The following is a 27,026-nucleotide window of genomic DNA, read 5'->3' as shown; positions in this document are numbered from 1 at the left end:
CCCCCCCCCCCCCCCCAGTTGCTAGCCAGAGTTTGTGAGGGTTCTGGAATGTTAGAAGCTGATGTTTTTTTCTCAGCCCAGTGTAGCGGTAGGGGCCAGAAACAGGGTTAGAATCTGGATTTGCAATCCCAAAGGCTAGGGAGCAAAAACAAAGGCGCATGCTGTATTTAAACTTATGGAATGTTGCTGTTATTGCTTGTATTGTGTAGAACTTATCATGGATTCATAGACTTAAGGTCAAAAGGGACCATTATGGTCATCTAGTTTGACCTCCTGCACGATGCAGGCCACAGAATCTCACCCACCCACTCCTGGAACAAACCCTAAGCTATGTCTGAGTTATTGAAGTCCTCAAATCGTGGTTTAACGACATGAAGGTGCAGAGAATCCTCCAGCAAGTGACCCGTGCCCCACACTGCAGAGGAAGGCGAAAAACCTCCAGGGCCTCTGCCAATCTTCCCTGGAGGGAAATTCCTTCCCGACCCCAAATATGGCAACCCTGAGCATGTGGGCAAGACTCACCAGCCAGCACCCAGGAAAGAATTCTCTGTAGTAACTCAGATCCCACCCCATCTAACATCCCATCACAGACCACTGGGCATAAATGCCTGTAGGTCCTTTGCATTACTGCCATATACGTATAGCTTATCTTTATACTTGAAGGAAGCAACTCTGTATACTTACAGGCTACAGTGTCCAGAACAGTGGGGATCTGATCGTGGTTGGGGCATGTGGTGCTAATGTAATTCAAATAGTAGTAATCTTCATATGTTTATAGGTGATTAGGTTCCTCCTTTGTTGTCTTTTAGCCAAGCTATGCATTTTTAGCTTTCTTAATTTTTCCTTGTAAGTGGGTCTAATGAGTTATTGTTCTCTGAACCCCCTCTGACATCCTTAGCTGCTGGAAGTGTTGAGATTTGTTTTTTTCCTTAAGCTGGGATGTTTAACAAAACCATTTACTTGAAGGATCAGTTCCACCTTTTTTCAATATTTTTTAAAAAAATCTAAAACTACAGTGTTCTTAGTAAAGAGACATTGTCATGTGCCATAATGTAGGTGCCAAATAATTTTACATCTGTGTTCTTAACAGTCCCATGGTAACATAGAATTTGAGTGCGAATGGCATATTGAAAATGCTATATTCTCTTAGGAACTATTTCCATTATTATACCTGTGTGGGCAAATTATACAAAACTGAAGTCATGAATAATTTAATTTTAAATAATTTAAACCAAGAGCAACAAAGTAAATTGGTGATATTGCCCTTGCAGAATTTCCCCATATTTCTTCATATTGCAGCCTACATTGTGTTCTAGTCTCAGCTCCTGTGGAAAATGTTTGGCAATGTTTAATAAACTTCTGAATAGCTCCAAAATGTTTATTTCTCTAGTGTGCTGTGTGCTTTCTGAAGACAGCATGCAAAAAACTTTTTCACAATTTATAAATGATGCCCCAGGCACTTAATATGACTGGCTTGTGCACATTTAAATATATTACAGTAATTTGAGTGCTCTTCCTTTATGAGGCTGTTTTACTGTGGGTAACATTGTTTTGTGAAGCTTGTTTTTTTACTATATTCAGTCCAACAAAAATTCTTCACCCATTCTGCCTCAGTTTCTACATATATAAAACAGGAATGATACCTTATTCACAAGGCAGATGTAAATCATTTGAAACACATTGAAAAGGAAATACTTGTATAAGTGTTTTAAGTATTATTACTGTGACTGTGATCACAGAAAATGATACAGGATTGGGATGGAACAAAAGAGTCTCTGCAATTAAGAGGAATATTTTATATCACTTCATTATTAAAAATATATATATTTTTTTCCAGACAGTCATTACTTTCACTACTTTTTGTGTGAGATTCTAATCAAAGTCAAAGGCTAAGCCCAGACTTCATCTGGAATAGTCATCATATTTCCCCTTTAGATTTAAAAATTTCTTGTGCACTTGTCACAAGGTATCTGGCCCCTTTATTGTGAGATGGGCGTAGCCCCAGCTGGGATGGGTAAATTGCCTTTCTTCTGAGGCTGTGGGGCAAGAGTCAGGTGGTAACCTGAAAAGTCCTTACAAAGGCCAGCTAGAGCTCCTTTGAACAGATGAATTTCAGGAGAGCATCTAGTCTCTGTAGTAAGCCCTGGTGTGGGAACAGCTGCCGAAGACTGGATCCATAAAAAGATTCAGACTGATCATTGCAACGCCAGACTTTTAGGTGACCTGCTGCCTAATGGAATCCACAATCTGGAGGTAGGCACCCAAGTTCCCTATACAAAGTATGGGAAGAGTTAAGTGTCCAAGAATGGGATTCACAAAAGCCAACATGATGAGTAGGGAGCTACCTAACCTAGCGAATAGGTAGGGGTGGGGCCTATTGGGAGGAAGTTAGATGCAGATGCACTTCCTTCCCCTGGGGACTCGTCTCCTATAGATAGACATGTAAACCAGGTCAGTCATTTCACACAAACACCTGTGGAGGTCAGGGAGCTCTCTTACACAATAGCCTAGTGGTTTGAGCACTCACCCAGGATTTAGGGGAGACAGGTTCAGGTCCCCACTCTGACTGATATAGAGCATGGACTCAAACCCAGTTCTTCTGCCTTCCAGGACAGTGCCTTAATCATTGGGCAATGAGATTCTCAGGAAGGAAGGTGGAGTGTCTCTTCTTTGCTGTTAAAGGATTTCCACTTTGAATGAATAATCGCTCATTGAGAGAGAGTGAGTGAGTGACTGATTCTATAGCCCTCTGGCTGGGACACTCACATGGGATGAGAGACCCCAAACCGCAAGACCTTGTTCCATTGAATATGTAAGCATTTATACAAAGTGGAACAGCTACAGCAGGAGATACTGAGACAGAGAACAAAAATATAAAAGGGGTTTACTCTTCTTCCTGGTTGAGAAGTTACTGAACATTTAGAGCCATTGAATAGAAAGTTGAGAGAGGGAATTATGTTGGCTTCCTTATGAAAATAAATACAAATAATTAATTGGGATTGAACTATTTTTATCTGTTGCCCTTATGTAATTTGGTAGCCATAGTATCTTGTTTGGAGGCATTGGAAGTTACACGAAAGATTCACACGGGCTAGTTTTGGTGCAATTTGTGTCAGTTGGTATCACATTTCGATAAAGAAAACTGAAGCATTGGTTACAACCAATCCTTGTCATTATGCCATGAAAGCCTTGAGATTTGTGATCAAAGCATCCGACTAGTCTTGAATTGCAGTATAACCTTTCGTTGAACCTTTCACATTTTGATTTCAAGAGGTGATGCATTGCATTAAAACCTTGTTACCTACCTCTGCCTTACCTATATCTTTAAGCAATGCAAATTAATACTTAGTGCAAATTGCAAATGCCAAGCTGCTCTGTCATTTTTATTTATTTATCAGTTCAGCACTGATGCTTTTAAAAATGCAGAACATATATTTTTTATCCAGAGCTGAGTATTCTGTTCTGATGAATAAAAAACATATTTAATTTTATAGAATACCTTTAAAGTATTGAACAGCCATGAACTTTGACTTTGTTAACTACAATTAGACTGTCAGTGCAGATAATTTTGAGCTGCTGTATAAAATAGCAAATAAGGATAGTTCTTCAATCTTTAGGAAGGAAAATGCTCTTGATCTGGGATTGCATCAAGTTGCACAATGCAATGTCAAATACAGCAGGCTTGTGAATGCTCAGGTTACCTTTTTTGAGGCATGCCTGTAACCATGTTTCTTCTACCAATCAGTAAATGAATACACACCCATGTGTATGAAAAGATTTGTCATCTTTTATTTGTGTAGCTACACTATAGTTATAAATCGACATATCTTGAAAATTCATAATATAGCATGACTTCAGTCTGTTTGATGATCAGTGCTTGGTCTGCTGTTACCTGTGAAGAATGAAAGGGATATTTAGACTGACCAATCTTCCTCAGTTTTATTATACAACACTGAATTCTAATAGTTGAAGACTAACACATTGTCATATAGAATCATAGAATATCAGGGTTGGAAGGGACCTCAGGAGGTCATCTAGTCCAACCCCCTGTTCAAAGCAGGACAAATCCCCAGACAGATTTTTGCCCTAGATGGCCCCCTTAAGGATTGAACTCACAACCTTAGGTTTAACAGGCAATACTCAAACAACTGAGCTATCTCTGCAGGATAACATGAATCTTTGTTAATTACTTTCTAAATCGCATTGCTTTATATGTATTTATAAAACACACCCAAATTTGATTTTACTGATACTCCACAACAGTGATTAGACTGTAAGCTGTTTGGAGCAGGGGCAGTCTTTTTGTTCTGTTTTTGTACAGCACCTGGTGAAATGGAATCCTGATCCATGACTAGGGCTTCTAGTAATTAATTGTTATGCACCATAAATACTGCACAGTGCTTTGTGGCATTTCAAAAGAGATACTCTTCTTTGATTTTCCTGATATTTTAAAAATAGTATTTCTCCTGGATTTTAAGTGTGTGTGTGTGAGAGAGAGAGAGAGACACTCCAGTGTCACTTGGAAATAACTAGCATCAAGGAGCTTCCACCTTTTTTCCCTTTATACCTCTCTCCCACTACCTCCCTGATAAACCAGAAGAAATGTATTTAAAAATATATCTGAAATTTAGCTCTAACAACTACATCCCAAAATGCACTTTCTTTAAATTGGTTTCCTGGATGAGCATTTGATTTACTGCATAGAATCATGGAGTTATGAGACATTCTGTTAGCTGATGCCTAAGCTTTGGTGACCAGCATGCATGTTGTGGAGTACTAGAGGGAAAATGTATAAAAACACCATGTATTTTATGTTCATGTATAAAATTTGGGAAATCTAACGTTTCTGTGGGCAGATTGAACTGCCTCTCCTACTCCAATGTCCCTGGTTGGGGGGTTGTTTGAAATGGAAGCCAATCTTATATCGATTTTTCATCTGGTCAGTAGTGTCCCTGGTGGGCAACAGACTTTCAACAGGTCAGGAAGCATAGGAGGAGGCTGAAAATTAATATGATTTTAGTATAAGTAAGATTTTGGCATTAAAAATAAAATTATTTAAGATATAACCATTGGAAATATACAGTATGGCCCCAGGCCTTAGTCTTCCACTCAGTTTTTCTGTTAAAATTTCTCTCTAATACAAAATTTGGGGAAGGAGGAGAAAGAGTGCATACATGAATCCCCAACTTTGATGTGAGCGTTCAACATAGGAAAGAAACTTGAACCTGCCCTAAGTTGCTGAAGAGTCCTAAGATCCTGCAAGGTTTATTAGCGAAATAGAAAAAGTGCCTAGTGTGCAAAGACACCTTTTTGCTTCTGACCCCCAGTTCATCAGCCTCTCCGCAAGTGAAAGTGTCATGTTTGTTCAAATGACACCATCAAATCTGCAGTTTGTCACACTGAGTCTGTTGTGGTACCTTATGGCAGGGTTTGTCAAACTTTCAAAGCTGGGGACCCCTGTCCAGACTAAAAAAAAAAAGTGTTACTCTTTCTCTCAAAACCTCTGACTCTGACCATGAGCAGGTGAAGTTTCATAATTACACCTCTACCCTGATATAACGCTGTCCTCGGGAACCAAAAAATCTTACCGCGTTATAGGTGAATCTGCATTATATCAAACTTACTTAGATCTGCCAGAGTGTACAGCCCCACCCTCTGGAGCACTGCTTTACCACGTTATATCCAAATTCGTGTTATATCGGGGTAGAGGTGTATATTCATACTTGAAATAATGGAGTGAGAACTTTCAAGTCTCCTGCAAATAAACCTCCAGAGCAGGGTTTCTTAAACTGTAGGTCTTTGGAGACTGTGAAAAAATGTACATTAGGTGGATGGGAGATGTCTGTACAATAGTCCTGTAATGGCACATCCCTTCAAGACAACCATATTGCTGTAACTTGAGGACCACAGCTGGTAGAAGATGTGTGCATGCTCAACAAGCTGCTAGAACCTCTGCAAATAATAGTATGAAATTGGCATCTGCATATGTGCCTAGGTGTGCCTGGCAGTACAGGTCAAAAATCATTATTGTGGTAGACAAAGTGCAAGTAGCAAAACACACAAAAAACATGTCACCAAACTAAAACACTGGATGTGTTGGTTATAATAACGAAGCTTCATGGGCACTACTGGGACTTCCATGATGGCAATGCATAAGAAGTTCAGTAATTGCTAGAATTTGTATAACCCTCTATTCAGTGTGTGTTATGCATCTCTCTGCCTGTCAGGGCTGGCTCCAGCTTATTTGCCACTCCAAGCAACGGGAAAAAACAAAAAAAGATAAAGCCACAATTGGCAGCACTTTGGCGGCAGCTCTACCACGGCACTTCATTCTTCGGTGGCAATTCAGTGGCTGGTCCTTCCCTCCGAAAGGGACTGAGGGACTCACTGCCGAATTGCCACCGAAGACCCAGACGTGCCACCCCTTTCCATTGGCTCCTCCAAGCACCTGCTTCCTGCGCTGGTGCCTGGAGCCAGCCCTCCTGTCTGTGCTTGTTCTACAGAGAATAAGGCTTGGTTTACACTACCAACTGATGTCGGTATAACTATGTCACTCAGGGATTAGAAAATCCTGAGCAACAATAGTTATATCCACCTAAACCCCAATGTAGACAAGACTAAGTCAATGGGAGAAGCTCTCCCATCAGCATAGGTAGCATCTTCACTAAGCAGTGCAACTGAGCCACTGCAGCGTTGGAAGTGTAGACAAGCCCTCAGTCCATTACAGCTGCCAACTAGGGACATAATTCTTTATCTTAAGCTGTAGAGGCTCATGGCTTAGCTTTGGAGGTGATCCGTTCATTCCCTGATAATGACCAAGATAATAGCATTATGTTTGGTTCTGCTGGATTCTATATGGGAAGCCAGAAGACCAAGGTTTATTATTCACAACTCTGCTATTACTATGTATTGACATCTGTGTTATCATTGAGCAAACTGCTTTTAACCACACTGCCTCATTTTCCCCAATTTTACAATGAGGATAGTGATACTTCCTTTAGAGTGCTTAGCGATCTAGGGGTGAAAAGGCTATATAAAACTACTGTGGTGGCGGTGTTATTTTATCATGAAAAGGGCAATGGAACATTTTTCCATTGATGGCTCAGAAAGGGGAAAAAAATACAAAATGGTTTTACACAGATTCAAAACCATATTATCTAGTGTGTCTGAAATGCTCTCTGCTGAAGATATGAAGCCTTCCACATCACAATCAAATCTCTACTTGCTGAGACCTTTAATAATTCATCTTGGGTGGCAGGCTTAACCTAATCTACTGACATCTTTGGGCACCTAAATGAGCTGAACTCTTCTCTAAAGGCAGAATAAAATATTTTCTGTTTATGCACAACAGGGAGACACGTCTATCAGAAAATGTAGAAGCTGGTCTTTCCATGTGCAGGAAGGAAACTTCACTTTGTTCTTGTTTTGTGCTATGAGGGAGCTGAAGAACCATTTGGGAACCATTAGGATTTACCTGGTGTGGGATTATCTTTAGATAACTCACAAAGGGGAAAGAGATGGATTAATAACCCTTTCATCCAACATCCTGTTCACTTGGCAACCCTGACTGGGCAATTGCAAAACAAACCTGTCCTGGAACAAGATCCTGCAACTTAATTTCTTTAGATGGCCAACGTCTGCTTAGTTTCTGTCTCTAAAGGAGTGCCACTCATCTTTAGTTGCAAAAGTCTTTAAAGTTCTTATTCTGCCTTTATAGTCATACCTTTCCATCACAACCTGCTGCTGATAATTGTAGGTTGTGTATTTTGTGCTTTCAGAATCATGGGGAACATTTTCCAGTAGCAAAACAACCTTATCCATTACAATGAATTGTTTGTATTTTAATAATTTTGAGCTTCCTTTCTCATCAAAATTTACTTCTCAAAACTTCATAATTAGATGCTATTCTGGTATGATTATGATTACAATTTTTTTCTCATTCATGGTTAAGGTTAATCTTGGAGTTCATTTCATAGCTTGGAAGGAGGTTACTTGCTCTGAAAACTTGGAGAAACCTGTCTAGCCCACAGTATTACCAGTACTGAGGTAGCATACTATGCATTCTGAAAATGTAGACCCAGACGAAAGTTAAGTTCTCTCATTGTTTCCACTTGGCTTTTGCTCAGCCCCCGGAAGCTTTGCCAATGTCTTGGTGATATGCCTCAGAGGTAAAAACAACCTACAGTCTCAGCCAGAAAACCCTATTTTTTAGGGAGTGGAATTTCAGTCAGGAGGTGTTAGATATGAACAGTAAATTAATTAGTTTTTATATTCAGTGCACACAGACACTATCAATGAAGTGTCCTTGGTTTTGCACTTGGGTCTTTGACTTCTACATTAATGTGTTGTGTTGAGACTGGATGATTCTCCAAGATCTGCTGCCTCCCTTTGCTTGATCCCATATGCACATGAAAAATTAGGCCATGCAGAATTTAAGACATCATTGTAGTGCCTCATTTCCCTTATCCTAGATTTCTGGATATGATAGCCTATGTTCATCTGGATTTCCTCATGCAAGTTCCAAGTCCTTTCAACTGTTCCGAGGTTGGTCTGATTGCTGAGACCTCAAAGGATGCATGAGGAAATGGGAGTACCAGGAAATATTGCATTTAAGTCACTTCTATGTGGATACTTGTTGCTAAATTATACTTTCCAAAAGAGATTCTGTCACTCACATATTATTTGTAACAGTTCTTTCATTTTTTTATTTGGGTCAGATAAAGCTGTTAGGGTACAACTGACTGCTGGTTATACATTCATATGTGATATCAGCCGCACTTCAAGCCACTGAGAGAGGCAACTCCTTTAGCAAGATTCACCATTTAATCTTCCCTCTTCCTTATTACGCGCACAAAAATCTGATTTCACTTGTAGTTTAATCATCTCATATGCAGTTTGTCCATGGATATTAACTCCTAAAATGTTCATGTTCTTGTAAATTATCCTTTTGGTATTCTTTGGACTCTCTGTGAATAAGAAGCTTCATAGTCTGGAAGTTACAAGGGCTACCAAATTTTATTTCCCCGTCACTAATTATTTTCAAAATGTAATTTAGTCCATTTTTTAAATGACATGGGGGAAAAGTTGAATATATAATTTCAGCCCTGTTTTTTTATTTTTGCCTCTCTTTTCCTAGTAAGAGATTACCATTACATAATTTTCCCATGCATCCTCAGTATATCCTACAGAGTATAGTAAAATATTTGCATACACATGTAATTGGTGTTGGCTAGCAATGTTAAACTGCTAAGTAATCACCTCTTAAGTACATCAATTTTGAATGGAAATTTTCATCCAGTTCTTATTAAAAGCATAGCAAGCCATTTATCAAAATACATATAGTACCTTTGTATACATTTTGGTTTTGTATAATTTTCATTAATATAATTAATATGTTAATATATTGTTTGTTTAAATTACAAATATTCAGAAGAAGAATCACATTACATGAAAGAGAATTCCAGCAGGATGACAATCCAGTGATCAAGTTCATTACTTTGTTAATTAAATTAAGAACTTGAATGGAAACCTGCCGAGACTTTGGGTGGGGTGGGGGTGGGGGAAGGGGAGGGAATTTAATGCAATTTGTTGAGAGAAATAACATATGTTAAGGGAAAAACAGCAAACTATCCCAATGCAAATGAAAGATAGGAAGAATAGTAAGAGGCCAATATGGCTCCTTCAGGAGCCCTTTAATGGTCTGAAAATCAAAAAGGAATCCTATAGAAAGTGGAAACATGGACAGATAGCTGAAGACAAAAGAATAGCACAACCATATGTGGACAAAACGAAAAAGGCTAAGACACAAAATGAGTTGCACCTAGCAAGGGAAATAAAAAGCAGTACAAAGAGGTTCTATAAATACATTAGGAGCAAGAAAAAGATGAAGGAAAGTGTAGGTCCACTACTTAGCAGGGGAAGGAGAACTAATAACAGATAGTATCTAGAAGGCTGAGTTATTTTATGCCTGTTTTGCTCCAGTCTTCTCTAAAAAGATAAACTATGACCAAATATTTAACATAATATTAATAAAAAGGGGGAAGGAACACAAGCCAGAATAGGGAAAGAAGAGGTTAATTAATATTTAGGTAAGTTAGATATATTCAGGTCATCAGGACCTGATGAAATGCACAATAGGATGCTTAAGGAACTAGCTGAAGCAATCTCAAAACCATTAGTGATTATCTTTGAGAAGTCGTGGAGAATGGGTAAGGACCGAGAATATTGAAGCAGGGCAAACATAATACTTGTTTTTGAAAAGGAGAACAAGGAGAATTATAGAACAGTCAGCCTAACTTTGATACCTGGAAAGGTACAGGAACAAATTATTTAATAATCAGTTTATAAGCACCTAAGAGATAATAGGATAATAAATAACAACCAACATGGATTTGTCAAGAACAAATCATGCCAGACCAACCTAATTTCCTTTATGGACAGGTATACTGCCTAGGAGATGGGGCAAGATACACTATATCTTGATTTTAGTAAATCTTTCAACACAGTGAGACATAACATTCTTATAAACAAAGTAGGGAAATATGGTTTAGATTAAATTACAAGAACTTCAGTGCACAGCTGGTTGGAAAGCCATACTCAAAAAGTAGTTGTTAATGGTTTGCTGTTAAACTGGGATGACATACCTAATTGGATTCTGCAAGAGTCTGTCCTGGGTCTTGTACTAATGAATATTTTCAGTAATGACTTGGATAATGAACTAGAATAATAAAATATTAAGGTTGGAAGGGACCTCAGCAGGTCATCTAGTCCAACCCCCTGCTCAAAGCAGGATCAATCCCCAGACAGATTTTTACCCCAGTTCTGCAAGTGGCTGCCTCAAGGATTGAACTGACAACCCTAGGTTTAGCAGGCCAATGCTCAAACTGCTGAGCAGATTGTTTTTATAAAATTTGAAAATGATACCAAATTTGGGAGACGTCCCAAACATTTTGAAGGAAAGGATTAGAATTCAAAACATCTTTGGCAAATTGGAGAATAGGTCTGAAATCAACAAAATGAAATTCAATAAAGACAAGTGCAAAGTAATAAGCTTTGGAAGAAAAACATCAAATGCACAACTACAAAATGGGAAATAACTGGGTAGCAGTCGTACTGCTATAAAGGATCTGGGGATTATACTGGATCACAAACTGAATATGAGTCAACAGCGGGACGCAGTTATGAAAAAGGCTTATATAATTCTGGGTTATATTAACAGAAGTATCGTATATAAGATATAGGAAATAATTGTTCTGCTGCACTCAGCACTGGTGAGGCCTCAACTGGAGTGCTTTGTCCAGGTCTAGGTGCCACACATGAAGAAATTGGAGAGCATATAGAGGAGAGTCACAGTAATGAGAAAAGTTTAGGACACTTGAGCTACGAAGAAAAGGTTTAAAAAAAAATTGGTATATTTAGTCCTGAGAAAAGAAGACTAAAGGGTGACCTGATAAGTGTTCAAATATTTTAAGAGCGCTGTAAAGAAAACAAGTATCAGAGGGGTAGCCGTGCTAGTCTGGATCTGTAAAAGCAGCAGAGAGTCCTGTGGCACCTTATAGACTAACAGACATTTTGGAGTGTGAGCTTTCGTGGGTGAATACCCACTTCGTCAGATGCAGTGGGTCTGACGAAGTGGGTATTCACCCACGAAAGCTCACGCTCCAAAACGTCTGTTAGTCTATAAGGTGCCACAGGACTCTCTGCTGCTTGTAAAGAAAACAGTGATCAATAATTGATCTCCATGTCCAGGACAAGGTAGGACAAAAAGCAATGACTTTAATCTGCTGCAAGGGATAATTAGGTTAGATATTACAAAAAAAATTCTAACTATACGGAGATAGTTAAAGCTCTGGAACAGGCTTCCAAGGGAGGTTGTGGAATCCCCATCCCTGGAGGATTTTAAGAACAGGTTAGACAAACATCTGTCAAGAAGGGTCTAGGCCAGGGGTTCTCAACCAGGGGTATACGCAAGGTCTTCCACGAGTACTCAACTCATCTAGATTGGTGTTTCTCAACTAGAGGGGTTGCAGCCCCCATGGGCAACACAGGAGGGGTTTAGGGGGATCACAAGTGCAGGGCTGGCAGTAAGGGGTGGCAAGCAGGGCAACTGCCTGGGGCCCACAAAGCTAAGCTACATGCTTCAATCCTGCCGCCTGGGGCTCGGGCCTCAGACAATGCTCACAAGTGAAAAATAGGCCCAAGTATCACACTGAAATGTAAGTACAATATTTCTATTTCAATCAATTTATTTGGCAATTATATGGTAAAAATGAGATAGTAAGCAATTTTCAGTAATAGTGTGCTGTGACACTTTTTTCTATTTTTAGGTCGGATTTTGTAAGCAAGTAGTTTTTAAGTGAGGTGAAACTTGAGGAAAGCAAGATATCAGTCTGGAAAGATTGAGAACCACTCATTTAGGCATACCTGTTCCTGACTCTGTGTGAAGGGATGAACTAGATGTCCTCTCGAGATCCCTTCCAGCTCTACATTTCTATGATATGTAATAGAAAAGATATGATACTGTGGATACTTAGAGGCTAGTGTGCCAATTGATATGGAAAAAACAGACATTATATGTAATGCTTCTAAAGTGCCGTTTTAACCGATTGTACCAACTGCACCATTTAGGTCCTGTAGCAAAGGAAGCAAATCATGGCAATAAGAGTGCCGAACTGGACTTCTAGTGTGCGTTTTGTAGCTTTTATTGGTGCATTTTTGGCTGGTGATAGTAAAACCTTTAATATTGCTTAAAGGGACTTTTGAAATAGTTTAGGCCCCAAATTTGGTCTCTTCTAAAATGTTTTCTGGCTGGGGATTTGACTCACTGATTCTAAATACTTCTACAGTTCATCTGTTTCTCTTTCAAAATATGCTACTTTATCATCTAGAAATCAAGGCCAAAATAAAACAGAGCTTCTATAAGATGTGACAGATTGCATTCTGTGTGTATTTCTGTGCTCTGTGGCATATGTTAAAAACAATTCCCAGTGATCAGCTGATAATCCTCATTGATGCTGCTTTGTAATAACAATATTAAAAAAGCAAGTTTCCTTAAAAATCAGTGTTGTCCATTTGGGAAAAGACAGTTGTTAAAATAACTTGCATTCCAACGTATATGGAAATCATTGAAATGAAAATTCCTGACACAGTAAGCCCTAACATCTGAAGTCTATCATGGAAAGGCCTATTTAAATACTATGTGTTAGATTCCATCACCTTACTCATGTTGAGTAACACCTGACACTCTCAGTAGTTAAGTGATGTCAATAGCACTACAAAAAGAATGAGATACTACAGAATGTAAGAGTGGCAAAATTTACCCCATAGAATTGATTTTCATTAACAATGATTTCACTATTTTATTCCGGTGTTTCTAATCCATAAAAGTATTTTAATAAAGAAAATGCTTGAAGTTATTTTGAAGATGAATGTTTAGGACTACCACATGAAAATAATCAGACAATTTCGCAGTCCCCTGTGAAATCTTACAAACAAAAGAAGCATCAAACAACTCTGTAGTAATTTTCATTCAATAGATAAATAAAATGCTATTACAGTTTAGTGTGGAAGTTGCCCATGTGGTATGAGACTTTGGGGGAGAGGTGAACCAAATTTATGGCCAAGTAAGAAGTCCCCCAGAATAGGCTTCTAGTAGTAGCACAAACAATGCCATTATTTTAAAATATTGCGCTTGCTAAAGAGGCCATCATCAGAAGTGTAAAGGTTTGTAAGTGTGATAAGGATGTAATCTTTGAGTATTGTCCTTTAACATGTCAGTTGAAATTGTCTTTAGATGCAAAGATGCCAAAGTCTCTAGAGAGTTGCCCTGCTTTCTGTGTAGTCTTTTACACCAGTGCAAAGTGACTCTAAAGTGGGTATAAAGTACTAGGAAATCAGAATGGTACTTTACAGCTACTTTGCACTCATTTTGGCTCTGTGTAAATGACAACACTTGGTCAGGGCAACAGAATCAGGCCCCTGATATTTAAGAGAGGCATTTGCTTGTTAGAAAGAAAAACAGCTTTACTATGGTACCACTAGAGATCTTCCTGAAAACTAGTTATTAAAGTTATGAAATCATTTCTATAAAATGTTTTTTAGTTCAGGAAATTAACAGAAGTAATTGATTGTTTTTAAGTTGTTACCTTTCAGCATAGCATTTCTGCATATTCTAATAAAAGCCATGTGTATTCTACAAAGCCAAATGTTTTCTGATCTTGTAGAACCAAATGAGTGGTTGTGTTTTTATATATTTAAAAAGTCATCAGTAACATATGTGATGAGCTTATGTTTAAAATATTCAGCATCATACTATGTGCTAATATTTGTGGTGTAAGTTGATGTATTTCTCTGCTGTTGAATTAATAGTAGCCTGCCTTTCTTTATGTGAGATGTAAAATGATGAAATTGCTGAAACTTTGGTATTAGACTTCTTTCATTTAACCTTGCTACAACTCCTTTCCTTATTTGTCCAATTAACTGGTTTCAAACTTATTATCAGGTACTTGGCAAGCATTTGGTATACAAGCTCATTTTTACCCTGCTTGGTTAATTAAGGTGACTGTAAACAAAAAGATGTACAATTCAAAGTCATGCAGTGTTTCACACAAGGATGGAGGTGATAATAGCTTAATTCCTGCTAGATCTTTCCTGTCTTTGCTCTGGCTACTTCAGACTGACCTTGTCCACAATCTGATGACCTGCCAATTGCACTCAGCTGTTTGGAAAGCTGCTTTGCCATAGCTAGCCCTGAGGGGGTATCTGGGAGACCACTGATCCATTGACCCATGTCAAGAGTGGATTTCAAATCTGATCTACTTGGACCTCTGACATAGCTACACACAGGTCCACTGCACATAAAAGCCAACAGAACAGCCTGTATTTTTCTGCTTGTTAAGTGGCATGCGGTTTCCACTTGTTAAACGGAATACCAATTTTACACTAGTCGCTTACTATGAAATTAATTTCCTGAAGCAATTACAAATATTGATCCATTCCATTCAGAGGAGGGAATTGTCCAATTTAGCAGCATAATTTTTTTTCTAAATCTATCAAATTATCACCTTTACTTGCTGTGTTTCGTAAGACTGAATATTAATGTCTCATTTTAAAAAATGTCTTTAAAATACACGAAAGGCAAAAAAATCCCGTAATTTCTACATAGGCATTTTCTAAATAAATGTAATGTTTGGATCGCCCAGTAAAAATTACAAAAATCTGAATATAAAAAAATAGTTATGGTTCTAATAGCAACCTTAACTAGACCACATTGTATACATCCTACATATTATGTGGTAAATATGTATTACAGAATAGACTGCAATATATTAAGTTACATATTTAATTAAAAAGGGAAAATATATATTACATATATACAGTAGGTTTGCAGTGTTGTTGTAGTCATGTTACTCCCAGGTTATTGGAGAGACAAAGTGGGTGAGGTGGTAATTTTTACTGGAGAAAACTCTAACATTTGTGATAAGGTAACCATACTATTAAACTTTACTGTTCCTGACATTATGTGTTTGACTGGCCCCTTAATGTTCCATTGTCTGCTTTAAATTTCCGTTGTTTTGTTTTTTTTTAAAGAAATGCCTCTTAATATTTAAATTATTCCAGTTAAACTTAGAAATTCAAATTTCATTAGCTGTGTGTGCATGATTGTTTTTCTGAAAAATTCCTGCTGTTGTAACCACTGTTGCAGCTCTGCCAGTGAGAGCTTTAGTGTAGACAGGCCACTGCTGTTTAATCACTGGGTCCTAATCTCACTCAGCGCAGATATAGACAATGATAAAACTGCTAGTTTCAATCTTGTAACAAGCTCCATGCAGGTAGACCCCTTCACTCCCATGGGAGGCCCTTTGACGTCGGTGGCACTCCACATGGGTGCAGGGATCTGTCTGCATGGAGGGCATTGCAGGATCTGTCTTGAAAGTTCCAGATGTTCCCACCACCAGCTGAGTTGTACTGGAGTGGTGGAATACTTAACAACAACAGACTTTTTGACTTGTCACCTTTGTTTGGTTGGAGACTGTTTTTCGCAGAACTGAGTTAGTAGGATTTTGAAATGAAAAAAAAAATAGAGGGCCTGATTCACCACTGCATTACTCTAGTTTTAATCTGGTATAACTCCATAAATTTCAAACTTTGCGGAAAATTTACTTTTGAGCAGGGACCAAACATGGATAATTTCAGACCAAATAGTGAATGATTCAGACAGTATGTGTGACCACATTGGAATTATTACCAAGGTTAAGATTCTATCACGGAGGTCACGGATTCCGTGACTTTCTGGGACTTCTTTTGGGGCAGGTCTGGAGCAGCTGTCAGCCTCAGAGCAGCGGCTGCCGGAACAGCTGGCCAGCGGCCAGCCCTGGGACTGTCACCAGTGTTGGTTCAGCTCCTCTGGGGCTGGAGGAGTAGTAGTCAGCCCCTGTTGCAGGAGCAGCTGGTGAGGCTGAGCAGCTGCAAACCCCAGCAGCTCTTTGTCCCCCGTCTGCCTCCTCCCCAGGGAATTTTTTAGTAAAAGTCAGGTACAGGTCACAGGTTTCCATGAATTTTTGTTTATTGCCCATGATCTGTCCATGACTTTTATTTAAAAATACCCATGACAGAATCGTAGCCTTAATTATTACTGTTTTGCATCATTATAACTATTATAGCAGGCACGGCTTGTGTGCAGTGTTATGATTACCCTTTGTACACTTAGTAGTTATTCTTTTAAATGTAGGGATTGGTATGAAACTTGAAAGGAGCAGTTTTGCCTCAGGTTTCAGTCAAAATTTGCACCATGAGGTCTTAATTTGTTTCTCACCTAAATGGTTGTAAAAGATTGTCTATGAATATTTGTCAGATAAACCTGTAACCAAAAACATTTTACATATGTTTTTTAATCAACAAAATATATTGTAAAATATTTCCTGTTAAGAGCATGATCAGGGCTTTCCAAATCTGAAGAGGCTTTAAATGTTTGTGAAGTAATGAGAGAGGATTTCTATCTGTGAGTGTTTAATGTTCCCCTTATTGCACTCTGCTCCCTTCCCCCATCATTAATGCTTTAAGTAACTATGTTGTATGTTAGAATTTATAACATGATATTGTTTTTCCTTTGCATACAGGAGCTGATTCCTGAATTTTATTATCTCCCAGAGATGTTTGTCAACCTCAACAATTACAATCTAGGTGTGATGGATGATGGAACAGTAGTATCTGATGTTGAACTTCCACCATGGGCCAAAACCCCAGAAGAATTTGTTCGCATAAACAGGCTGGTAAGATGGCTATCATCTTTTGTCAGTTGAGGGCCAGTTCTCACAACTTCTCTACTAAAATAATTTATCACCATTTGTCCTTTCTTCTGTGTGTAGCTGAATTTACATTAAACTATTACTAAAAATGATAATCTGATGCAATCTAAGGGAGTAAAGGTTTCTTACAGAGTGGGGGCAGGGGAGGCTTGGCCCCTTACTCTTTTTGCTTTAAACTTTCTTTGTACCTTGTAAAGATAAGTGTTTGCATGGGGGGGATATTGTAAAGAAAAAGTAGAGCAGGGGGCGCTACATAATTGTTTTTTATATTCAGATCTTGTCTACCATTAAAAGACTCGATGACTGAAGGACTAATATAATTATCCTATCACAAGTGACTGAAAATTGATTGATTTTCAGTCAGCCAGGCTGCTTAAAATGTATATTTTTATTTGCTTTTTTTAAACACTTATTTAACTCCAGTGTCTAATGAACATTTGGGAGAAGTGGTGTCTTTCTTAAAGAGTCAGTGCCCCCACCCTTTCCATTAAGAGAGTGGTTTTTCAGACATTTGAAAGCTGAGCTGCCATTCAGGAAAATAAAAACAATCACCCTCCTCACCCTCTTGTATTTGTGACATGTGGTTTTAAAGGTCTACACATCTTAATTTATACATCGTCTATGTCCCACTTCTTCCCCCTAATCCCTCGCAGGGAGTCTTTCCCTCCTAAATGTTGAGAAGCCCTGGTGTTGGTCTTCATAATATAGCATGTCCTCTCTTTCTTATATGCTTGGAACAGTGAAATAAGGAACTGGGCTATTTTGAAAGTAATATCACTGTCATCTGAGTTAGCACCCACTGAAATGAATGGGGCAGTTCACATGTCAGAGCTATTGCTTCAGGTTCTCTGCAGACTCAAAGGTCTCTCCATCAGCAACACTCAGGACATACTTTCTTGCCAACCATAACGTATAGAGACTTTTTATAAAATTAAAGCTGAGAATCGAGATAACAATTGATAGCCTGTCCATGGCCCACTCAGCTACTCTTTTGCAACCCTTATAGAAAATATTTAATTAAGATATGAAATCCCACTGTACACTTCCGAAATGCTAAAATGTCTTCCAAGAAGACCAGGAAACACCAGACTTTGACCTTCCTAATATTTTTTAGGCTTAAAAAAACAAACAAACCAGAAGTAATACATTTATTCTGTTGTTGAGGGAAAAACTTAAAACCTTTTCCTCACGAAGAAGCAAAAAGGGCATATACGTAATTAAAAACATCTTTTACAGGTTGTCTTAAAGTTTTTTACTCCGTTGCAAAAGAACTTATTCAGCAGAGGTTCCTCTCTTTAGCAATTGGTCATTAACTGTTATTAACTGTCATTTTACTAGTGAGGTAATGCTGTCATGGCCTTTGGAAATACTATTGAGTGTAGGCTTGGGTCTGTGTATGTTAGGGTCATGAAAATCAGGAATATTAATGCTTGAAATAGTTATAGGACAAGCTATAAAGATTTTAAAACATAAAGTTATCTAGAACAATTCAGGTATATTGTTTTAAGGGACAGTACATGTGAAATTGATCCAAATTAAGATTAAAACATGCACAGACTTCAGATAGCAAGGCTGCTACCTCTTAAACAATGCAGATTTGAGTGCAACTTTGGTGTTACAGGGCTTGATGAAGTTTGATGTATTATGAATATGATACTCAAGCTCTTTGAGTTCAACATGCATTGATGATTCAATACGATTCTAAGAACAGAAAACACCATTGCAGACTTGTTCAATGTAATTTAGCATCTTGATTTGCTCACAACAGTATTTTTTTTATTCTTGCATATGTCCATCTTTCTGTCATTGTCCACACTAGGAAAGTTAGGGCCATCGTGGAGGCTGTAGTAGTGACAGGTGTTTTTACCACCCCATAATCTAATCTTGCTCAGCAGAAGCTGTCTCTCCACTGGCAAAATTAAGAACCACAATCAAACACTCTCAGCTGCACTTGTGGCAACAGATCTGCCTTGTCCACCGCTAATAGGGTTGCATCAGTGATAATTATAAATCCTAATTTTTCTACTGGGGACATGAACAATATTCCCCAACCCCTTTCCAATATTCCAGTACCCGCTCTTTCTTTTTCTCTTTCTTTCTGACCCCAGCGTCCATTTTTTCTCTCTGCCTTCAGGACTGACTTTTCCTCCTTCTCTCATTTCCCAAGGCCTTTGCTAATAATCTCTACCTTTTTGCAGCTCTACTTAATATCTCTCCCTTGTGCTATATTTTCAAGATGAAGTGCCTGATCAGTGGGAAGCAGATGCTTTTTAATTATTACTGTTAAATTCTTGGGCACTAAATGTAGTATCCCCTTAGAGCTATATCTTACATGGTAATACACTCAGTTTGTATTCTGAGTAGTCTTTTTCTTTATCTGCTTAGGATCTATATAGTAAATCCTGCTTCATTTTGGTGATTCCTGAAAGATCATTTCAGAAAAAAAGAAAGAGTGAAAACTGTGTTTTTTATTATATAACTAACTGTAACATTAGTTGCATTATATGCGGTAACATTATTTCAAGTCTGAAAGGGGCAGCACTTTTCTAACCTTGGATCATTTGCAATTTCAAATTTTAATTTACTTTAATTCACAGTTTAAATATTTTTCAGATGTTAAAAATTAATTAAATATGTTCTTACAACTCTAGATTATTCAGATGTAAATATCTAATTTTTGTTTCTCACTTGGATTAGTTTTCAAGTAAATGTTCATTAATGAAAGTGACATTAAAGTTATTTAGTTTAGAAAGGTTTTATGTTAATTATTATGCTGTTCATCTTAATATCTAGCATGTAGGTAAAACTTGCAGTATTAATAATGAAGGTTTTCATTCCACATTTTTGTCCTAAAATAGTTCTTTCATCAAGAGAGAAAATGCAAAATGATTAGTAAAAATAAAAATGTTTTGCTCAATAAGACTTTTTTACCTGAAGGTATAATTTTGAAAGTATTTTATAATTTGATGCAGAAGAACATTTTTGGTGGCATAAACTCATTTTGGGGAGGGAGAAAATAGGGACTTGAAAAGCTGCGCCATATAAAATTTCTTTGAGAGCTTTGCTTCTGATAATAGCCCTTCTGGCCATACCACAAATCCCTGTTAATATTAGTGTAATTAATAAACAAAGAAAGTTTTGAACAGCCCTGCAGTGTTAAATTAAAGCCTTTAACTAACTAGTTAACAAACTAGTTTAAGCTGGGTGTGTATAACAAGTAAATTTATTGTGCTAGTAAGGCTTGGTTCCATTGTGAATATTTTTTGGGCAGTGCCATTAGCGATCTCCTGTTTTACAGTTGAATAAAAACTATCAAATTGTATGCAAAAATACTAATATTAATTTTCTTTGAAATATTTGTGGGTTTAGCATAATGAACAAAATGACTATTTTTTATTAGAATAAGCATATTTACTAGCGGTCACATGAAAGTCAGTGCCTCAGAAATATTATTAAAAACGGTTGTTACAAAACAACACTGATTCATTTAATATTTCCTTACAACTTCCTGTATCAGACTAAATTATGATTATAATATTGTAAGTGCTCTTTTTTGTAAGCTATCACACACAGATTTTTTTCCTCTTGCATTTCAGTTTACCTTTTCAAGACCACAGATTTTATGCAATGATTGGAGCTCATGAAATACATACTGCTTTGATCTGTGACCTTTTTGTGGTGCTAATCAGGTTCCTGATATCATTATACCTTGCTCATTAATCATATTTCCTGCAGCCCGTCAGCCAGCCAGACAGCCCAGGCCCCTGTTTTCAGTCCTGTGTTGGCAGGTTTCTGCTTTTCCAGATTATTACAGTGTGATACTTTGGCTTCTCATAAGCAGACCCACATCAAGCTGTGTGCTACAATTAAAGTCAGATGGTCCTCAGGTTGAACAGGGATATAGTGTTGCAGCTGTCTGTCTTCCTGGAACAGACCAGTAAGAGGAACAGATGATATGTAGGTCAGTGCATAATAACAGATTGTACACTACTGGGTCAATAGCAGGGTTCAGAACATTAATTGACTGACAAACTTATTTAAAACTGATTCCCAACCTGTTTTTAAAAACAGTATATAGGATATATTTTAAATAGAATAGTTTTGCATATCTGGCTCTCTTTTGTGTGTAGTGATGGGAGAAAGAGGAGAATGCTGGATGGATAATACTACATTTTGATTGAAGCAGTGTCATACAGTCAGCTAAATAAGTCTAATAATGTAATATAAACTACATTTTAGAATTTAAAATACAGTTTTTACTTGCAAATTTATTTCCTCTTCATATCTTGTATAGTTTGACAACAGAAAGCATGAATCAATATTTTTTGGTAAAGAAGACTTAATTTGATCAAAATAATAGTCGTTCACAAGCTGTAAAATAAATTGTTTTTGTTCAGTCTTCTACTCCTGTAGATGGAATACAAATTTATCTGGTCAGTATTTTTCAGGGGTTTTAGATCATTTATTGAATTTAACAGTGTTTTAAATATGTTCTAGTTTTTCTTGATCTTGTGGAGTAGTCACAAATTTGAGTCTGACAACAGTGTACTGCTATTGTAATATTGTATCACATCAGAAATTCAGAATTATGACTTCACTGATGCACCATAGATGTATTAGATGAGCTTTGAAGGATCAGGACCAAAAAAATTAGGAGACACATCTGAAAGTTAAATGGATTCTAGTTTTAATCAGACATCATTCAAAGTTGTCCCCAGTATTTAAGTCCCTCTGTAAAGCTAAAAGAGTAATTATTAGTAAAGTTATGAACCTAATGTGTACTGTGCAAAATATTATTCAAATATTCAAACTGATTCAAAACTTGTTGCATATCCTTAGGAATAAATTACTTATAATAGTTAATCAAACATTAGCAGTACTTAAAGCCATACATCAGCGTCTAAAATATTTTGAAAATGTTTTCTTCAAGATAGGTGAGAGATCTTTTATTAAACCAACTTCTATTGGTGAGAGAGAGAGAAGCTTTTGAGCTTCACAGAGCTCTTCTTCAGATCTAAAAAAAGTAACCAGTGTCACAGTTAAATACAAGATGGGACAGATTATTAAACATAAGGTTTTGCATTTGTTGTCCTGGCAAGACCTGCAGACATATTTCTACTGCTACAATGATCAGCACTCCCACAATACACTTTCAAAATATATGGTTTCTACACATTCCTATCACAATATGTAGTGTAAATCATCCAGTGCGTCAGTGCCCCAAGAACAACTATGTGGGTGAAACCAGATAATCACTACGCTCTAGAATGAACTCTCACAGAAAAATGATAAGACAAAAATACCCTGTCAATTGTGGCAAAGAGGGGTTCTCTCATCAGCATAGGTATTCCATCTCCGCAGGAGAAAGTAGCTTGGTCCATGGAAGAATTTTTCTGTTGACCTAACACTGTCTATGCTGGAGGTTAGGTCAGTTTAACTATGCCATTCAAGAGTATGGTTTTTTTCACATCCATAAGCAGCGTAGATGGGTTGACCTAACTTTTAGTGTAGACCTGTCCTAAAAATGATGATCTCAACAGAGGCACTGGTTTTATAGCTCATTATAACCATTTGTAACATACTAACCTTCCTTTGTCCTATCAGTGCAGAGCTGTTAATTGCCCACTTCATTTTAATTGGTTCCCTTGCAACATGAGTTAACCCCTTATGCTTAACAGTCAGTCCCACCTTGTATTTAGCTAGTATCAGAGGGGTAGCCATGTTAGTCTGGATCTGTAAAAGCGGCAAAGAGTTCTGAGGCACCTTATAGACCTTTTAGCTGAAACTCTGGTTACCTCTTTTAGGCCTGAAGAAGAGCCTTGTGAGGTTCAAAAGCTTGTCTTATTCATCAACAGAAGTTGGTCTAATAAAAGATATTACCTCACCCACCCTTGTCTTTCTCATATCCTGGGACTAACAAAGCTACAACAACACTCCAGACAACCATGGAAGATAATGAATTTCTTCAAGATGCACACATGTAACTGATGCAAAGAATGCAGCAGTAATAAAAATACCAACAGATTTTTAAACAATACTCAAGGTTATCATTCAAATCAACAAAAGCCAAGAAATACAAAATTAAGGCTGTTATTTCATCATTCACTTAACGCCTTCACAACACTGAAGTATGTGGGCACAACCGTACAAGTAAAGGAAATAATGTTACATTTAAATAGGCACTAGTTTGAAATCTAATGAATGTCAAAAAATAATGTAAGGGTATTTTCATGTGTTAAACGTGTTCCTGTGGCCCCCTACAGTTTTTTTAAGGTCTCCTGTTTTTCCCACTCCTCTTGTTGAGTGAAAGACTTTTGTAAACAAGAGAAGTACAAAATAATCAGGAAAAAGAGACAGATCTTTAATATCTTTCAGTTATAGTAATCCCCTAATAATAATAGCGTGTAAATATTCTCGAAGAAAACTATGATATTTAAATGGAAGGTATCCTTTTAACTACCAATTTCATGGTTTTTGTTTGTTTCAGAGCCTTATAAATATGTAAACAGTCATGTTTCTCTTGTTGAAATAACTGATTACACTATCCCACTAATGTTAACTTTTGTAGAATTTTTCAAGGCCCTGCCTACTGATCAGATACCATACTTGATTAGTCATGATTTTCATAAGGAAACCAGAAACCACTATAGCAGGGAATTGATTTTATCATTATTGTACATTAAGAGTAACTTAAAACAGGCCAAATGCTTTGCAAATGCCTTCTTCATTAAAATAATATACTTCCGGTGATACTTTGGGAGCAGTTATAACTACCATTATTATAAAGATAGGTCCCCTTGCTCCAAAATGAAGAGGATGTATGTAATCTTTCAACTAGGAGCTGATGTCCAAAAAGGCAAGATTTAATTTGGGTATATTTTATAACTTCTGAAGGGTTTTAAAAAAACAAACTGGCTGGCCCCGATAAGTCCAAGTTCGACTTGTACACCTTTGTGTGTTAGCTGAATTTTAGATCTTGCTGCATTAATAAAACTATTGATCAACTGGTAATATCCATAAATTCAAAAAATTCTATAGCACCCTCAGCTTTTTGGTAATTAGAATATTTTAGAAATAAAAGTATTGTCAGAATCAATCATGGCAGCTTTCCATAATATGTCTCAATTTAAGTATTTTTAGTTTGTTATTACAGAGTTATCCCTTTCATAAATTAGTAGTTTAACCATCTTGTTCAATTTTGTTAAAATGTCAAGCAAGTTATAAAAATGCTGGTGCAATAATGCAATCATTTGGAGTTAGAAAGCTGGTGAGAAGAACAAAATAGACCTTTCACCTGCCCAAACACAAATCCTAGTGGGGGAAAAAAAATCAGTATTATAAAGCACTGTTTGGTAAAAATTAAAGAATAATTATTGATCAATGTGGTGCATTGTTCCTTAGTGCAGGCTTCTGTGCTTTATTCCAGAAAACATTAAATAGGCAACAGTCCTTTCCAACTGCCATGGCAACAATACTCAGTGCTGCCAACCACTAAACCTATTTGTTTTTTTGTGTCTTTACTCTCCCTGTCCATAGGAAGTCAATTTGTTAGAGAACTGACAAACATTTTCAAGGCTATTATGCTATTTGCAGCCTATTAAAATTCTTGGTATTTGTCGAGTTGTAGAATGGAGATACAGGGTAATCTTAAGGTTAAGGTGCTAGGTTGGAACTCTGGACGTCTGGGTTCTGTTACTGACTCAGTCGCTGTATTCTATTCCTGACTTAGACCAGGTCTACACTACAAACGTTGGTTGACACAAATTACATCAGCGCACATCTGCTGAAGTTAGTATACTGCTTAGCTACTTTCATCAGTGCTTCACATATTATATGGAGTGGTTATGTCAATGCAAAGTGAAGTGAATCCACAGGTAGGGTATGCCAATGTACTCTGCACCACTGTCCAGTGCAGTGCCTTCTGGGAAATGTTCGCGATGTGTTGTGGAGTAGAAATGAGTCGCTCAGGGAGCTCCTGGAGCTAGATGTCAAGTTCCCAGCATGTAACTTTCTCCATCCCTTTTAATGACATCACTGTCACACTATTTTCAAGCCTTTTTTAAAAAAAAAATTCCATAAACGTGCTCTACACTTTTCGCTGTCCTCCATCTCTGGCAGAAGCATGGAGCTGCAGAGCTCTGCATTAGACACAGGAAGACTGCAAATACAGGATGCAAGATCTTCCAATATTTGCAGCCCGCAGAAAGAAACACAGCAAAGGGGGACGTGATGATTCCTTGGAGTACAGATTACTGAGGGACCTAGCAAAAGCCAATTCAAGGTAGTTGTTGGTGTTCATAGAGCAGCTGCAGAGGGTGGAACACTGCTTCTGGGCCTAAGAATGAGCACTGGTTGATGGGATTGTATCGTAATGGAGGTTTGGAGCGATGAGCAGTGGCTGCAGAACTTTCGAATGAGAGTCCACTTTCCTGCATCTGTTTCCAGGCAGCCAGCACTAAACATCATTCAGAGAGGTGGTTTTACTGAGTCGCATAACAGGGTCAGTGGGAGACAAATCTGAGGGTAGACATATGCACGAATAAGTCAACACAAGAGCAGGCCTTGTTCACAGACTTTGTGACTTTCTATACCTTACCTATTTATCTGTAAATATATCTCTATCTCACAAATGTACTAAGGTTCTAAAGTGGTGAGTGACACAGCAAAACAATCCATGCAGATTATTAGTATTAAGTGCAAATTTGTTAAGGGAATGGATTTTAGTGACAGTGCTATATTTTGTAGCACATACATAGTTTGAGCTAGTTTAGATTTAGCATTAAGGAACCAGAGTACGCTTAATACTGTTTACATTGGGGAAGGGGGTTGCTACTGGCAATTAGAGAGAGTCTGAAATTTTTGACAAAAATAGAATTCAGTAAAAAAACAGAAACAACTTTTCTGCATGTATCCACCCCCTCTCTTCCCTCCCCGCCCCCCATCATTTCTATTGACAATTGAGACAGTTGGTCAGCCAGAAGAAAGGTAACAGACCATGGTGAAAATAGGAAGCAGTTTCATTACCAGTTCATAAATTTGATGAAGTGGACAGTAGGGGTGCATTGTTTAGGTGTTACATCCATTTCTGCAGCTAGGTGATTTCATATGGTTTTTTTGTTTTGAAACTGTTATCTATATGCAACATAAGGGGGGAGAATGTCTGTAAACTCCATAAGTGTTTTAATGGTATCAAAAATCACTTTGTTTTTCTAGACAACATATAGATAGTGTGTGGTCTATAAACAAATGAATATGTTTGCATATATAGTGTACACTCTCACAAAACACATACTTAAAGTTTTAGCACACTGATTGATGAGGTATCTTAAAATAGTAAACTACATTTATTTGACTTTGCAGTGAGGCTGTGATTTTAACAGACATAGATCATACAAGAGCTATGTTCATTAATCCAAGGGAAAAATGGTCTTGTGTGCTCATTGCAGCTGAAGGAAAGTCTTACAGCCCAAACATGCAAGGTGCTGAGCATCTTGTGCTCTATGAAAATCAATAAGAGTGGAAGACCTGAGCATCTTTCAGTATTGAGCCCATACTCTCCATGAATCTTGTGTTTTTGCATGTCTCTAAATTAATTATCGATAAAAAGTTCAATTCAAATTTTGCATATATTCCGTAATCTTTCTCATACAATGTTGTGTACATCTGGGAAATTTTGGTAGTACTGTAAAGAGATTGTACATTCTGAAAGGGAGATTTAGA

At 37.5% G+C, this 27,026-nt stretch overlaps 1 protein-coding gene across 7 annotated transcripts in view; it reads left to right on the top strand.

Moving 5' to 3' along the window:
• The window catches only part of LRBA (LPS responsive beige-like anchor protein), a 582,443-nt gene that overhangs the window by 429,791 nt on the left and 125,626 nt on the right, over positions 1 to 27,026 (top strand). For all 7 annotated transcript variants that reach the window (XM_032793241.2, XM_075066317.1, XM_075066316.1 and 4 more), the window contains exon 47: positions 17,118 to 17,270. In XM_032793241.2, coding sequence (XP_032649132.1) covers positions 17,118 to 17,270 — 153 coding nt within the window. The remainder of the gene's footprint in view (positions 1 to 17,117; positions 17,271 to 27,026) is intronic.

The sequence above is a fragment of the Chelonoidis abingdonii genome, chromosome 5 (assembly GCF_003597395.2).
Source record: "Chelonoidis abingdonii isolate Lonesome George chromosome 5, CheloAbing_2.0, whole genome shotgun sequence".
Lineage (NCBI taxonomy): Eukaryota > Metazoa > Chordata > Testudines > Testudinidae > Chelonoidis > Chelonoidis abingdonii.
The sequence above is the reverse complement of the archived record's forward strand: the minus strand, read 5'-3'. Positions and strand labels throughout refer to the sequence as shown.